The sequence below is a fragment of the Amia ocellicauda genome, chromosome 7 (genome assembly GCF_036373705.1).
Source record: "Amia ocellicauda isolate fAmiCal2 chromosome 7, fAmiCal2.hap1, whole genome shotgun sequence".
NCBI classification, from domain to species: Eukaryota; Metazoa; Chordata; class Actinopteri; order Amiiformes; family Amiidae; genus Amia; species Amia ocellicauda.
Window position 1 is genome coordinate 44,647,140 of NC_089856.1, and position 16,410 is coordinate 44,663,549.

General features: G+C 42.1%; 1 protein-coding gene across 6 annotated transcripts in view; it reads left to right on the forward strand.

The window, feature by feature from the left end:
- Positions 1-655: 655 nt before the first annotated feature.
- atp2b3b (ATPase plasma membrane Ca2+ transporting 3b) overlaps positions 656-16,410 on the forward strand; it is a 71,239-nt gene continuing 55,484 nt past the window's right edge. For all 6 annotated transcript variants that reach the window (XM_066709855.1, XM_066709856.1, XM_066709857.1 and 3 more), the window contains exon 1: positions 656-1,019. In XM_066709855.1, the coding sequence (XP_066565952.1) occupies positions 785-1,019 (235 nt within the window). In that variant the 5' untranslated portion in view covers positions 656-784. The remainder of the gene's footprint in view (positions 1,020-16,410) is intronic.

The following is a 16,410-nucleotide window of genomic DNA, read 5'->3' on the forward strand; positions in this document are numbered from 1 at the left end:
CAATCTTAAAAATGTATCCAGATGCTTTTGAGCTCGTTGTCTGCACTTTGGGCATTGGACAATGTGAGAATTAACCCTAGGATGCAGCCCTCGTTCTGAGATACCTTGCATGTTTCTGCCGCATAAACATTTCATTATAGAAACACATGTTGCTGTGCGCCTCCTTCTATTCGGTTACACAGCGGAATACATCAATCCCTGCCCTCCACTAAATATCATTTTTTCATCTCTTCCAGGTTTCCTCTGTGCAGTGGTGACACCAGATGCACTAATCCCTGACACTTCGTCCCTGGCGACCCCCTTCCCTGGCCCTCTCCCTCCCTCCAAAGCAGGAAGGCAGCCAGACAGCCCAGCATTTGCCCCATCGCCTACCCCCTCACCTTTGATGCTCTGTCCCTCATGGATTGGGACCGCCAAGCCCAACTGGCCAACTGCGAGCGACTATCCCATTGACCCTCACAAGGGGACCCAGAAAGACTTCAGAGTTTCCAACGCAAAAAAAAATAAACCAAAAACCCCCCGCAAATCTGACCTCGGAAAAACACACCCACCCACACACACACACTCGAATATCAAATCCTATCAAAACTATCCAGGAACCTCTCTTTTTATGGATCAGTGATAGGAACCCGGGGGGGGGGGGGGGAATGGTAAAGAAACAATCCATCCAAATTCACCAAACCAACCCGCGGAGGGGGGAATCACTTTGAGTCCAAAAGAGCCGAGGCAAAACTGAACAAACCGAAAGGCAACGAAACAAAGCCACAAAAAACAAACACTCAACATGGGGGATCTAGCCAACAGCGCTGTGGAGTTTTACCCCAAGAACCAGAGGGGCAGTGGGGCGGGGGTGGGGGCAGGAGGAGCAGAGACCAACCATGCGGCAAGCTTTGGCGCCACCCTGGAGGAGCTGCGGGGGATCATGGAGCTTCGGGGAGGGGAGGCCATCCAGAAAATCCAGGACAGCTACGGCGACGTCAGCGTCCTCTGTCGCCGGTTAAAATCCTCCCCCACTGAAGGTAAGATGTCCACCCTTTGTTTCCTTTTTGAACCTCTCTGAGCTCCGCCTGGAATGAAACCCACAAGACGCCACTGCCCTTGGGAAGTGAGTTGGACGATCTTGTAGGTCTCTGGTCAAAATGTCCTAAAGCAAAGACACATCGACTCACAGACACTTTGGGGATAAGGAGTTGATTGCTTCTGTTTGCAATGAGGAGTTTGTCTAAGTCAGGGATGTACCATGTCTTCCTGTCCCGATCCAGCTCCTTAAATGCTTAGATTTAAGATGCCATTAGATGAAGCATTTTATTGATTTTTAAGCTTTCTTATTTCTTGCCATCCGTCCTTGGTTTCATCTCCCCCCCAGTCAAGTATTGTTCTTCCAAAAGCATTTGGTTCAGTTTGTTCTCAACTTGCTTGCAACTCTTCACAGGCTACCCATTCATGGTTACGCATAGTTATAATATATCATTATATTGTAGCAAACGTTCTCATAATCATTATTCGTTCATTCAGTGTGGTTGGGTTCCTGATTCCCGATCATTGGAGTCTGGAATTTACTGCTCGCAGAAATCAGTGCAGTTCAGAGATCTGGGTGAATACTATTTTCTAATGCCATGTTATCTTATTAAGTGCTGGAATTGGGGAGAATGTATTATCAGGCAAATCGTTTAATTCAAGGGCTTTATTAGTAATCAGGAGCTCAGGAGGAATGGAAACCAGGACACACAGTTGTCCAGCATCAGAAAACACTCATCCAGTTTAATTATTCACTATTCCTGTGAGGAAGGCATTGGCTTTTCAATTTCTTAAGCAGCACAACACCAAGTTTCTTCTGAGCACTCTTTTACTGTCAATGTCTCCCCCACAGACAGTAATGATTGCATTGTCAATAATCTCCTCTTTCTTTCCCCAGTAAATATTCTCTGCTCTTGCATTGCCAGCAACTCAGCAGGGAGCAGGCGCTTCCTACTGCTCAGAGCCAGAGATCAGTTTGGGGTTTCTAAAGTACTGCTTTTTGTGGCGGTTGTTGTTGCTTCGTTGGTCAATGGCAGTTATCTTGAATGTCACTGTGTGGTAATGAGATGCACAAAGAAGCAGCACCTGCATGATGTGTTTGCTAGTTGTAATCGAGCAGATTTCAGCACCTGATTTTGAAATGACATCACTATAATACTTTCTATACTGATGTCATTTGCACTCTAGAATTAATCTATGATGTTATGCTCCATCCTTGGTTAACATAATTGAATGGCCTTATTCAGTTCAGCCCAAGTTCTTTAAGTCAACTGTGGCTGAAAATCTGATATATCTATGGATAATAAAAATATACTTATGAATGTGTGTATCGCTCTGTAATGTACCTTGAATCAAATAATATTTTAAAACATCAGATGTAGAAGACCTTTATGCTAAGTTATAAATATGTAATTGATTAGCTGTAACACAAAGCAGAAGATCATTCCAGGAACTGCGTTTGAGAACTGAGCCCCTTGGGTGCCACAAATACAAAATGTTGTATTGTGGTAGGGAGTGGTGTAAAAGTCCTGGGGGGGACACAGGGTTTTATTCTAAATGCTCATTAGAAAGTGAAAGGAGTTTTGTGCTGGCAAACGTTGTAAAATCCAGCCCACAGAGTTTTCATGTTTCCCTTCCACTCCGAGCTCTCAGCTCCCTAATTCGACACATCATTGGCTTAATTGGGACCAATTAAGCAGCCTTTCTGCAGGTCTTCAAGTTCCGATGACTCACAGAGACCTATATGCCTGGCTTTATTCCCAATCCCCAATCTTGTGTGAGAATTTTAAAAGGTTTTCGACTGTTATTTGCAGAGATACCAAACCCTAGTAAGGCTGCCGAATCTTATTCCTATACCGATCCCGGGGGGATTTTTTGCGGCTCCTATCGAGACTCAGTTAAGACCTGCATTAAGACCCTCCGTGGGGTGGGGCTCAGGGCCTCGCGGTGTCCTGGTCCCGTGCCAGGCTTGGCTTCATCCCTGAACTGGATGAAGTGGTTATAGAAAACTGATAGATGGATAAATAAGTGAAAAAAATCTGATCAATCATCCTCCTTTTTTCTTCCGTTTATGTACGATTAGCCTGTCTCATTACCCCTCAGCTTGTTCTCCCTTTTGGCCCTCCTGACCTCTCGATCCTGTCTGTGTAGCTGTTGCACTAAACCGCTCTCGCTCTCTTTCTCTCTCACTCTCTCTCTCCACAGTGAAATCCATTGTTTCCAACTGGATTAAAAAAAAAACCGCTCAGATTAACGAAAGGATTTTTTTTTCCCTGCTCCCTCCCTCCCTCTCTTGTCTCTCTCTCTCTCTCCGTTCACATGTTGAGCTCTAGGGAAGAGAGCGGCCTTGGATTACTCAAAGCCACAGTTTTCTCCACTAAGCCGATTGCACAGTATCTAGCGTGCTCTCCATCCCTCTCTCCCTGTTATGTCCGCAGCACGTTCTGTCAGATAATGCGAACCAGTCATTGATTCGTCTGGGTCGTCGCCCCATCTCCCCCACCAGCGTGAGCACTAGTTTATACCGGTGCTGAGAGCGTCGCCGAATAACATTCCTCTCCCTCTTCAACACGGCGAATGAGCAAACTGTTTCATAGCGCGTACAACCAGCCTGGATCGACTAACGGTCTTAATGACCCGCCGACAATGTCTGCTTTTTCTCTCCCACTCTTTCCCTCCTTTCTTGCTTCTTCCTCTATTTTTAGTTTTTTATGTTGCTGCTATTATTGTTCGTGGTGGGAGGGGGGTTGTGCTTTTCCGTTGAGATTATCGCCTCTTCTCAGGATTAAGACATTTCCAAGCACAGGGCATCTACTATAGATCAGAGAGCTGTAGACTGGAGCACAGATTTAGCCCAGCTGCATCAAGGCAACATGTATTTAGTTTCCTATATTACTAATATATCCAGCATTATTATTGCAGGCAAAGATCCAATATTCCACCACCAGATATAAGCATTGTTTGGCTATTATTATTTTTAGGAATAAAATACTATCTTAAAATGTATTTACTCAACCATACCATACTAGAATACTTTAGCCCCCAAACTACAGTAAATCTGCTACTTTGTTGTATTTCGTGTCCAATACATCCACTCCCAGTCGTGTGGAAGTTTATAGGAGGCTTGTGGTTCCTTTATTGGAGCTTCGACAGGGTGTAAAAGAAAGTTGCACACACAGGCAATGTATTTTCACTCATTTGAGAAACGCAATAATTGCACATTTGCATTCCTTGCGTTTAGGCATCTGTTGGTTACAGTTGATCAAGGGTGTGGTTATATATGGAGGTCACAGTCATTCAAATCCCAAAATGTACACTTAGTCATTCAGCTTCAGAAACTGTGGTAACTATACATCATTTTTTAGAGATATATTATTAAAACTAAATATACATATGCAAAACACACAGTGTATGGGTTATACAGAGACAGCCGAGGGCCACTCCTGGGGCCTCCGATGGACACTTGGCCAGTAGGAGATCCAATGAGAGAAACTGACATAAAGGAAAACTAGTAATGTGTGTGTTTGTGCTCCTGGTTTTAAAACGGCAACTACAGTTGATGCTGTTGTATGTGCATTCATTTTTAATTAAATTTTCCTTATCAAAATGTTTTTAAAATGTTCTTTAAACCATTAGGTTTCCCCACTCAAAGCTTATAATAATAATTATTATTGCTGTATTTGTAAGCTTGCTATGTGCTACAGAAAACAAAGCAATACAATTTTCACATGAAATAACTGCAGTTCGGTGAATTGAGAGTGTGGATTTAATGTGGATTTGGAAATAAAGGACAATGAATTGAAGAAAGGCATTCAGCTCTTTCTGTAAGTACATTTTTTTTTTCAAGGGGAAATGTTGTGGTTAAATCTTCCTTATGGACTTGACAGAAAATAATTCCTTACTCTGGCCAGTAATGGACTAATGCTACAGTGAAAGGACAATTCACACTCCCTGCGATTAGAGTATAGATCAGATATACATAAGAACCTAGTGAAAAATACATATAGTACATACACATATCTGTTTGTGTGTATAATGTATGTATATATATATATATATATATATATATATATATATATATATATAGAGAGAGAGAGAGAGAGAGATTCTCATTTTTAAATAAATAAATTCATAACTGGTTATTAAAATATTCATACAAAATGTGTGATGTGGACAATGTTTTTATGTAATTATACAGTGTGTATAATATTAATTGAATAATTGTCAAATTAAAGTGTGTGCTTGGAATAATGATTGGGGTCTAATGTATAAAGTCAGTTAGATTTGAATTCCCTTTTTCAACTCTCTCTCTCTCTCACTCCCTCAGTTACTACAATGCATACAAATGAAACAGTCCCCTACGTTATCTGACTCTATTTGTATTTCTCTGTTTCTGTCTTTATTTTGATAAAGCACCCTGCCACATTTTAAATATTGCCTTATCAATTTCTCTCACTCTCTCTGTGTGTCACGCAGTGCAGACGTAGACTGCTTTAAGTTTATCAGCCGTCTTTCTTGTCGTGGCGAACACATTCCCTCAAAATAACTACAATTAAAAAGTTACTTTGATGTTACATGCTCTATTTTTAACATCCTCACCATGTTGTACCCAACGAGTGACAGCATACAAACCGAATCTGTCAAAAGCACCATCGGGAGTTTTGTTCTTATGTACTTATTTTTAAAATTAATCAGTTAATGCATTTATTGTTTCACAGAAGCGTGCAGGACATATGGGACTCAGGTGTATTTATGGATTTCTGGCTGCTGTTGTCCGTCGTTACTGATAATGGGCCGGCTATAACATGAAAAATGCAATAAACACATTTATAAAGAATCAGAAGTGATTGCAGATTGGACAGTGTAGCTGCTGATCACTTATTAGTAATTTGGTTAATTGTGATATTCAAAGTGAAAATCGCACCACTCTGAATATCCGTCACGGAGAATTTGCTCACATTCTGAATTAACAGATGCAATCACCCTAATTGAATGCTCCTGCACACTTTACGATTTAATTGAAATGAACAGGAATAAAGCAAGGGCTTGGAAATGTCCAAAGCCAGGGCCGGACCGCCTGGCGCGATCGATGAACTGTCTTCGCGGGCACAGATCTGTTTATGCTCGTTTTTAAAGAGGTTGGCTCCTGAGTGCTCTTGGGTCTCAGACTGATAGGACGTTACTGCCTGAGTGCATTTTGAACAACAGGAAATAGCTCTCTTAAGGGTATTTTCCTGTTCTTTCACCTCTTCCGTGTTTTTGCCGAGTCCCGTGTAACTCTCTGCTGGTTTGTGCTTAGAGGGCTTCTCAGACTACAGTGCTTACCTCCCGCCCAACAGATCCAAAACATCCTGCAGAAAAACATTTTGAAGTGGAACAAAGCTGCCCCCGGAACAAATATAAGTAAATAATAAAACAGAAATTCACTTCATGTTCCCAATTCCATCACTGCACCTCATTTGATGATGTCGAGAAGCTGTAGCCTATGGACAGTGTACGCTCTCTAAAGAAGGTAGAGAGAAGTAAAGTATAAACTATCTCCTGTTATTTTACACAGTTTAGGAAGCAGATATACAACTTACGTCTGGAAAAGAACGACCACGATTTGATCCTCAGCTCCTGCTGTGTTCCCCAGTACAGTAATATGGGGTCTGTAGTATTGATAGAAACACAACACTGAAATAACACATCTTGCCATGGCTCTTTCCCACACTGCAGATCAGTGTCAGAGCTTGCCCTGTGCTTTATTAGAGCACTGTTGTTTAACGCAGAGCGGCGTAAAATAATATTTTTTCAAAAGGGACTCTAAGAAATGTATTCCTTCCACAGAAGAATTGATGGTCCCAGTGTTATCGAGACTGGGCTGCAATTGAATCACGCGAAAGAGAAAGGACAGTTCATGCTCTCTGAGACCAGGATATAGAGCAGATACACTTAAGAAACTGGCGCAGGAGATATACACAGACATTATATTCCTCCCCATTGTGGTCCTCCGTCTCCCTAATTCCTTCCCTCAGTGCTGATTCAACAATAGCAACTCTTGCAGCTGTTTTTATTTTATTATTTAGTTTAATTCATTTTTATTATTTAGTGTCATTCTGTACCCCTCCCAGGAAACACCATCCTTCTGCTGCCTTGTTTATTTCTCTGCTTAAGACAGAAATATCTCGATTCAATAGAAACCAGGGGAACATACTTCTGTTACAGTGCAGGAGGGAACCTCATTAGCATTGCACCTCTGTGAGAATCAGTTGTGCACCTCTGAAATCTCTCCCCAGTATGTGTCCTGTATTTATTGAGGCACTTTTTCATAAGCTTGTTTGCAAACGTTGCCCCATCTTTTCTACCTGATTCGGAATCACAATTAGTATTCCTACAAGAAGAACGAGACCATGCATGCGTCCTCAAAACAATGTCAGCTAGTTCTCAGCGCAGAAGGATCACAGCCCACCGGCTCCACCGAACCGAGATCTGGATACAGCTGACAGCTCGAACCTGCCGGCGCCTGAGCAACCACAGGGAGGCGCTGGTGTGCGGGAGTACTGAGGGTCGCCCAGCTGATATCTATCCACCCTGCCCTGGCACCTCTGAGCACCTCTTTACCCCTCTAAATAAAAGTAAAGCCAGCTATGGCATCACTGGGATTGGAGAACATCTGGACGCAGGCTGTGGGACGCATCTTGTTTTCCGGCTGGATGCGTTTACCAGATGTGCCCGTGCAGTCTATATCTGGAGAGTTCTGCGGGAAAAAGGGAAAGGGTCCCATTAGACGCAGGACTTCCAGATCCTTTAGGATTCTCGGTCAATCTGTTAAATTCACTGCGATCTCTCCTTGCCAAGTTCTCACCAACAGCAGCTTCTCTCTTGGGTTGCTAGGCTACAGAAACCTTCGGTGTTGCTGTGGTGGGCGTTTGATGGAAGGGCCCCCTCACCACTGCCACCTCGGCCCAATTTCCATTAGTCTCGGAGCTTGCATTTCAACTGAGGCCTGTTATTTCTTTTTTTTCTTTTTTTCAGTTCTGTTTTTCTTCTTCCAGAGACTGACATCATTGCTCGCTTCCAAAATGTCAAATTAAAATGTGCGCTAAAGCAGTGTGATACGTCTATATATAAATATATATATCGATTTTTTTTTTCTGTAAGTGCATCAGCAGACGAAACGAGCACACAGATATGTAAAATCTAAATAAAGCACCTGCTGTTTCCTGCTTAAGAGTACTTGACTACATTGTTGCACCTTGAATCATTTAGGTGCCAGATGGTTTTGAAGCCAGTCGTTCTGAAAACCACCAAAGTGGACTCTGATCCTTCTTCCCCTAGACTCCTCATGTCTATTTATCTATATATCTCCCTTCACTCAAAGAGCAGGTCGAGTGCTGCCGTCCGGACAGCTGACTCCAGTCTGGGCCGTGTCAGAGCGCGCTGTGAGGGGGATTCAAATAGGGGGCTGGTGGGCTTGAGTTGGCCAGGGTTTTCTGCGCAACCATGACTCCTGTAGTTTAACCAGGGCACCTGTGTGCCCTGTGGTGTAGTCAGGCATCAAACCTTCCCTTGATGCTCTAGCGCTTTTGTTTACCGCTGTGGACTTCAGATCGGTGTCTCAGCGGTGTGTGTTTTGGGTTTTCTCACATTGCATCGTCAGATCACTGGGAAAACTTGGCCAAACTGTCACCAAACCATTGAAAACTGTTCTTTCGAAGCCTGTTGATCCTTACGGGTTCCCACATATATACTCTCATCCTAATATATCATTACCAGTTATTAGCCCAAGTGCAGGCTATTTACCATATGACTCAATTAAAACATCTCAGAACAGGGGAGAGCTGAAGCGCCCAAATTCATCTCTCCAAATTAGTCACGTCTAAATCAAATTTGTGTTTTTTTTATATTTACTGATCTTTCGAGGCTGATATTTAAATTACAGCTTTAACTCAAAAGACTAATTGAAATGCAGACGGATTTGAGTCCCAAAGACAGGGAGCTTTATCACAAATGACACAGCAGGAATTCAAGGGAAACAGTTTTTCTGAGTTAGTTTTAATCTAAAAATACCCCAAAAAGGTATGTGCAAACAGTGTCCATTACACAATATATTATTATAACCTTATTACCATGTTATTAGTGTTAGTAATAGTAATAGTAGTCACTAATTGTTAAACAAGGTGACTTGCATGGTTTTACAGAGCACTAATATACATTAAGTGTTTATGACAAAATTACAGAATGGTTTAGACATTTAATCTGGACAGACGCATCTTCAGGAGACAGAACAAGGTGGTCAGATATGCTTGTGCAGATGTGTTTCCATCTGCTTTTATTCTTTCCCTTTGCATAGGATTTTAATTTGACCGTGGCATGGCAAGAATTCAATGCAAAGCAGAAGATATATTGAAACATTTTACTCTTTTTCCTTTTACAGGCATATCTGTCGGATTATGTAATATGATTGTGTAGTAATGTGGTAGTGCATGGTGACAGCTACTTATGAAGAGCAGTAAACGTCATACATCTTTAACCTTTTAAGTTCTGTGTTCTTCCCAGGTGTTTCTGGATATCACGTTTTGATCATTCCATCATAACCAGTCCAAAGACATTGCATTCACTGATTTCGCAGGCTACTTTATGTGTCTCTGTTAATATTACAGTCTGATTCAATGACAAAGAACGCACTTGGTGAGAGTCATTTAAATCCAAAATTGATTGATTTTTCCGTAGATTAATCAATCCGCATTGCATCCTCTCAGGTCACCCTCTAAAATAATGGATTTGATTGACTGATTGCCAGCAGTTATGACCCCTGAATATGTTATTTACTTTATCTTAAGGTCCGATGTTGATCAAATTTATAGCGAGTCACAGTTAAGGTTGTGGAGTTTGGGTCAAGATTATGGCTTTAATAAGTGATCAGTTTATATCTCCATTGGCACCATTAATAAAGATGGGCAAGTATAAGTGTAAGTATACAAACCTTTCCTTTCCCAACTCTTCGCTGTTTGACGGGCAGTTTTTGCTGGAATAGTAAGCCGGGGTAAACCAGATCACAGAGCAGACCACGACACACCCGGGAGCGCTGGTAGGACACAATAGCCACAGAACCGCAGGAAAGAAAAGAATAAATACATAAATTCAAAGCAAAGCAAAGCAGACCATTGTATGAAAAATTTGGTTAAAAAAATCGCTTTAATAACCTCCTAGCAAAGGGAGTGAATTGAACTTGCCGAGCCATCTGTCTCTCTCTCTTCTCAGTACCCCAAGAGATCCCGTTTCTGAGAAGGTCAATCACATCAGCAGTTGTGGGTGTGTTGGGGCTGGGGAGAGTATGAGCTGATTACAGCTGGGGTCAATTGTTTGGTCACAGGAAAGCCCAGGCTTTGGCACAAGTGCACACAAGTGCATCGGATGTGATAGGAGCATTGCCAGTCCTAAGCCCCATTAGTTCAGCGCTCTGTTATTTTCTGCGGCTCGGTCTCTGTTGAATTTCCAGAGCTGGGCCAATTCATTTTGAAACCGCCTGCGAAAACAAACACACAAACAAACAAAACAGAAAAAGCAAAGTTCTGCCTTAGTTTTCTGAGTGAGAGAAAATAGACTTCAGTTCGGCAGAGCTAGTTTTTTGTGTCTGTTTGATTGTTCTCTTGGTTTTGTTTGGGTTAATTTTTCAATCTTCAATTTCTATAGTGACATAATTATATACCCCTATTTTTCTTTTTAAACCCACATTGTTAAAAGAAAACATTGCGTGTCCTATTTGAATTGCTGTTCATGAGCATTAGGACTAAACAGTGTATTTTCAACTGTATTATTATTAATATTATTGTTAGTAGTAGTAGTAGTAGTAGTAGTTGTGATAAGGTCGACACAGTAAGTAAAATGAATTGTAGTAGGAGTTGTAGTGATTGTAGTATCAGCAGCATTACAATTTATTACATAGCAAGTGCCCTTACCCAGGGTGACTTACAGTTGTCAAGCAAATATACACATTTCAAGAAATGTAGCGTGGTACAAGCAGGAACATCAGTCTGACAATTAACCAGAGCAATTAATTGTCGTCGCCTCCTTAGATCGAGGTGTCTGATAAATGATTCCATAGTAACAATGATAGTAATTACGTGGGGTGAATAGACACATTGTATTTTGCATTATAAATATATATCTGTTGTAATCCGGTCTAGCTCTGGCAGGGAATGTGGAGAATAGGATGGAGCAACTCAGATTTACACCCCAGCTACTAACACTGAAGTTGGTTTTTCAGCAATTAAGATATGTTGTAAATTGGAAAGCAAAGGGGGGAGTGTGATGGAGAAATCTGACAGTGTGCGTGTGTGTGCGGTGTGGAGCGGGTGATAATCTAAAATTCCTGGTCAATGGATGCCCCCCCTCCCTTCTTTTTCAGCTTTTTTTTCTTTATGAAAACTGATAGTAAACAGCCTCCCTAACTCACTCCCCCCCCACACACACACACACACCACCTCTCTCTCTCTCGCTCTCTCTCCAGCTCCCTCCGACTTGTGCTGAAATAGAATCATCTCTTGGTTCTGCTTCATTTGGTACGGCTGTGTAACGGGGAGGGGGGGATGAACACTGCAGGCAGGTCTGCAATGGCACAGAGAGAGTGAGAGGGAGGGAGGGAGAGCGAGAGGGAGAGAATGAGAGAGAGAGAGAGAGAGAGAGAGAGAGAGAGAGAGAGAGAGAGAGAGAGGGAGAGAGAGAGGGAGATAGCTCACTTAGTCTGCTTGCCGCATTGTCAAGGACACACCAAGGGGAAAATCTGAACAGGAGGCTGAGAATGAAGGAGAGAGAGAGAGAGAGAGAGAGAGAGAGAGAGAGAGAGAGAGAGAGAGAGGGAGGGAGAAGAAGCGGATGGGCAGATTGTCTTGCTTGTAGTCTTATATAGACCGCCCTCCTCCTTCCATCCTCTCTCTCCTGATCCACTGTCACTGTCAGGATTTGGGGCCTCTGTTAACCCCTCCCTTCCATTCTGTATAAATAAAAACACTTCCATCTCCTCATGTGTTGAATCCTCACAGTCGTCCCAGGACAGAATGGTGCACCAAAATCCTGTCCTGTACAACTGAGTGGGGAGATTTCTCCTGCTTTTATCCCCAGTTATTATTCTTGACTGTCGTTTGGCAAGTAGAAACCCCAGTAACAGATGATGATGATGATTGGTTTCTGCGGGTCTGCCGATTCACAACATCTACAGTTTATCCATTTCTGCTCATCTAGACGGGTTTGCAAGCCTGGACATAAACCCGTCTTTTTCCACATTCGATTTTGTTCAGGCCTCCTCCACAGGTCCAGCTAATCCTCGTAGCATTTACGTTTAAGATCGTTGGCATTTCCGCCCTCTGTCCAAACAGCGTGGGATGCTGACCGCTGGCATTAACGCCACTGGTGATGGGGAAATGTCGAAACTCCTGAACTCTAAGGACACATTTTTTTGTTAATGATCCCCAGGACTGGGTTGTGAGAATCGATAGTTTTGTGAATACAAGCTGCACAATGTATGAAATATTGAGTTCTGTAGTGTAATAACAGGTGGTCTTAAAGTTTATTATTATTATTATTATTATTATTATTATTATTATTATTATTATTGCACCCATTGTCCTATAATTAAATGCACAGGAATAGTGTAGATTTTCATTTTTACTGTAGCAATCTGCTGCTGTAGTACTGAGAGCCCCAGCTTCTCTAGCAATGTCAACTTTGGAAATGCTGCTGCTAACGACGATGTGTTTTATATATTCCTGTGTGTAGTTAAGAAAAATATGCTCACCTTAGTAAGAAACACCTTATAGTTTACAGCTGTGCAGGACCAGGGCTGGAGACCCTGTTCAGTTGGCGATTGCACCACAATCCTGCCTCTCCCTCTCCCTCTCGTTCTCTCTCTTTCTTTCCAATTAACTGCGTTCTCTCATGGGAGTCTGAAAAAATACAGACACACATTTTAATAAGGTCTGGGCCTCGGCACGGCACAGGCTGCAGACTTGCGATGGAAAGGTCAGAGCTTTCATGACGAACTGCTGCTCTGTTTTGTTTCCCCACAAACTGGTATACATACATTTGTGAAAATCGCCAGCACCGAGGGGTTAATAGGGTTAGGTAGTTTTCCTCGGATTGTTCCCCTTTTTGAGGCAGCTGCCCGGGGAAAATTGTGCGCCGTCTGTTTCGGTATGATCGCTGATACCACAAGTTTCTGTCTCCCTCGAATTCGTGAATGAACACATCATTCTCTCTCTTGGTATTGTGAGCCCCTTTAGGTAGCATACTGTTAGCACGTCTTATTTTATTGGCCAGCTACACAGCAACACAAAACAGACACTTAAAGGGGACAAAGTCTGTCATAATGGAGAGACTCCTAGCCTATTTCCCTTACTTTGCTTCGTTGAAGATAGACAGTAGATTTTTGAGGATTTATTAATTAATCTCCCTCCTTCAGAAGACCAGGTACCCTAACTACCCAAACGAGAAGTGTAACTGGATCAGCACAGAGTGTCACAGTCTTCAAAAAAGAAACATACAAAGCTTGCTTAGTCGATACCTGTGAACAGTTTGGTCTTGTCATATGGTGGTCGTTTTCTGAAATTCTTTATTTTTGTTCTGCACATCTGAGACGGCTACCTTTTTCTGTGTTTATTTAGCTAACATCATCTGTAGTCTCGAACAGATCAAGACTGCCTAGGAATCAAATTGACTTAGTTGACCAAAAAGGACCTTTGCCAGATTCACAACAGTAAATGAAAGAAGGACTTGAAGTTCGTAAATGCACATTTTAAGCATGAGGGTGGAAATCAGGGCAATTTTCTTTCACAAAGAGTTGTGGGGGTATGGAACAGGTTCCCTAGCCATGTGGGTGAACTTGGATATCTGGCTTCCATCAAAATGCAGAACGGATTGATCAGCCCTCTCGGAGTTCTTATGGTTTTATGTTGTATTTAACTTATTAATGGATCTGTATGAGTCTTTAAATGAGGAAGAAAGATCTGCTTCATTAATGTGACCTCTATAGATGCCACAGCTAAACTCAAACTCTGCTGAACAAAAACTGCAGTTGATCTCTGATCTGAGTGCATCAGCATTTACTTTGGGGATACTTATAGTTGGCAGTAAATAATTCCTCCCACCTCGGCATGACTCCCCGCCCGCTCCCCCCCACGGTCCTCTTTGTATGTGGTCCACATTTCAGCACCCCACAGTCGAAACATTACACGATACAGCTGTTTGAATGGGGCCGACCCGTGAAATAGGCACCATGAAAGCATCGCCATTTAATTGCTGATTCAAAAGTAAAATACACTTAGGTGGCAGAAATACACCTGGAATAGCAGTGCAAATAAACAAACGGCTAACTGCATGTTTTCATTCATTGGTTTAATTAAGGTTGGTAATTATTCCCATTGGAGTGATGCACAGTGTGTTGTGTTGCCAGTGGGGCTCCGGCTTTAACTATAGCCCTACAGAGGCACCGGGTAATTGATCAATTCAGAGGCCTGCGGTGACGTCATCAGTCACTAAGCAGATCGCGAAGAAAGGGAAACGGGTGGGCTTTATTGACTTCCTTGTTGCCGCGGCAACCACAAACACAAGCCGGTGAGATCAGAACCGAATCAAAAAAGAAAAGAAAAAATGCTCACCATTTCATTATCAATTTTAAAAATAATGTGCACGGAAGAAGAAAAAAAATCACTTCACTCGCCTGCTATAATAAACCCTGTATTGTCCTCAGAATGCCGTAGATACAGAACACGTCAGCTGGACTCTACATAGATTTCTGATGGGGGGGTGTGTGTGTGCTGGTCATGCCTTTTTCGGCAGTTTGTGTACAATATTGTGTCTTTGGGTGTACAGATAGGAAGACTTACATCACGTGGTATTATAATTCATGTACATAATATTATATGTTTTCAATGTTTTCACATATTTCAACAAATGTTCTTTCCCATTTTTTTGAGGTTTTAGTTGTTGTCATCCATCACGGCTCGATCCTCCATCTTTCGTCTGTAATTCGTGTTCTGAAGTGGAAAGTCCGTGTTGATTTATAGGCATGGTGGCTGGGACAGTGACTGCCTATCGTCCAATCGGTGTAAGAGCTCGGGCTGTGAGGCATTCTGGGATTGCGAGCGTGAAAATGGGCGGATAGTTTTTATGAGGTGCGGTTCAGTCTCGTCTCGTCTGAACGCTTCTCTGTGTCTGAGGCAGTGACATCATTTCCTGTATTAAGCGGGCCCAGGTACACAGGCTGGTGACATCACAACAAAGGTGACCGTTTGCTTACACAACCTCAGCGACATCGAGCTTCAGTCTCTCATCCAGTCTGGACTCGCTTAAGGACTGTTGGGATAATTCCTGTTGAAATCATAACAAATTGGTCTGTACATCGTGGGAGGTGAAACCATTCAGTTGGTATTGAATTGATCTGAATGTCTTGTGATTAATTCTACAATTAACCACCATGAAGCCGAGTCGTGCTGATTGGTGCTTGAAATAATGTAGTAGCTACAGTCTTTGTCACAAAGCACAATACCACATTTACAGACATTTTCTGTGTCCTATTGGGAGCATATTATGTGATCAAGATTAATTTTATTCTGTTTATTAGTATCCTTAAGACAAGAGGGTCATATAATGTAATAATACAATATATGCAGAAGCCACATTCCTGTTTAGTTGTGCTTTAGGATGCATTTTGTGAGTATAATAACATGCATACATGGAACATGAAACCAACAGGTCAATAAAACCATGTTACTAATCCTTTAAAAATGTAAGTTTATTGCTTTGGGCCAAAGCCTGAACAAACACAAACATGTCAAGTTGTTTCCTTCCCAAGAACACTACAGACTGTTCAAATCTGTTCACAAGGCTATTGATTCCACAATCTGCACAATACAGTCTGCAAAATATATTATAGTAATGTACTGTAGTGCAAATACTAAATCGTAGTATTTTTGTCCATTAAAGATTGTGAATTTAGTACAGACCCTTTAAATACTGGAATAAACTATAAGAAAATGAAAAGCTAAGTACATTTGCCCTTTGTTTAAAGCACAGCAGTGTAGTTAAAACAGTCTATATATTGACTATAGCTTTAAAACTGCAGCTACAATTGATGCTGTTGTGTGGAGATGAATCTTCACTACGATGCGGGTTGAAAACTGCATTTTGTTTTCAATGGGAAATTGCAAAATATCTTCGACCTCTAGGCCACATGGAAAGTTCAAGCTGTGTTAGTCAACAGACCAGTTCCCTAGGTAGACCATAAAAAGAGATCACATATGCCTGACCAAGGTGGTAAATGTTTTGTCACTGTGTTTTACAAAGCTCAGAAAGTCTTTCCAATCGTGGCTTCACACAAGTGGAACCCAGGAAGACCATCAATGTGTAAATGGC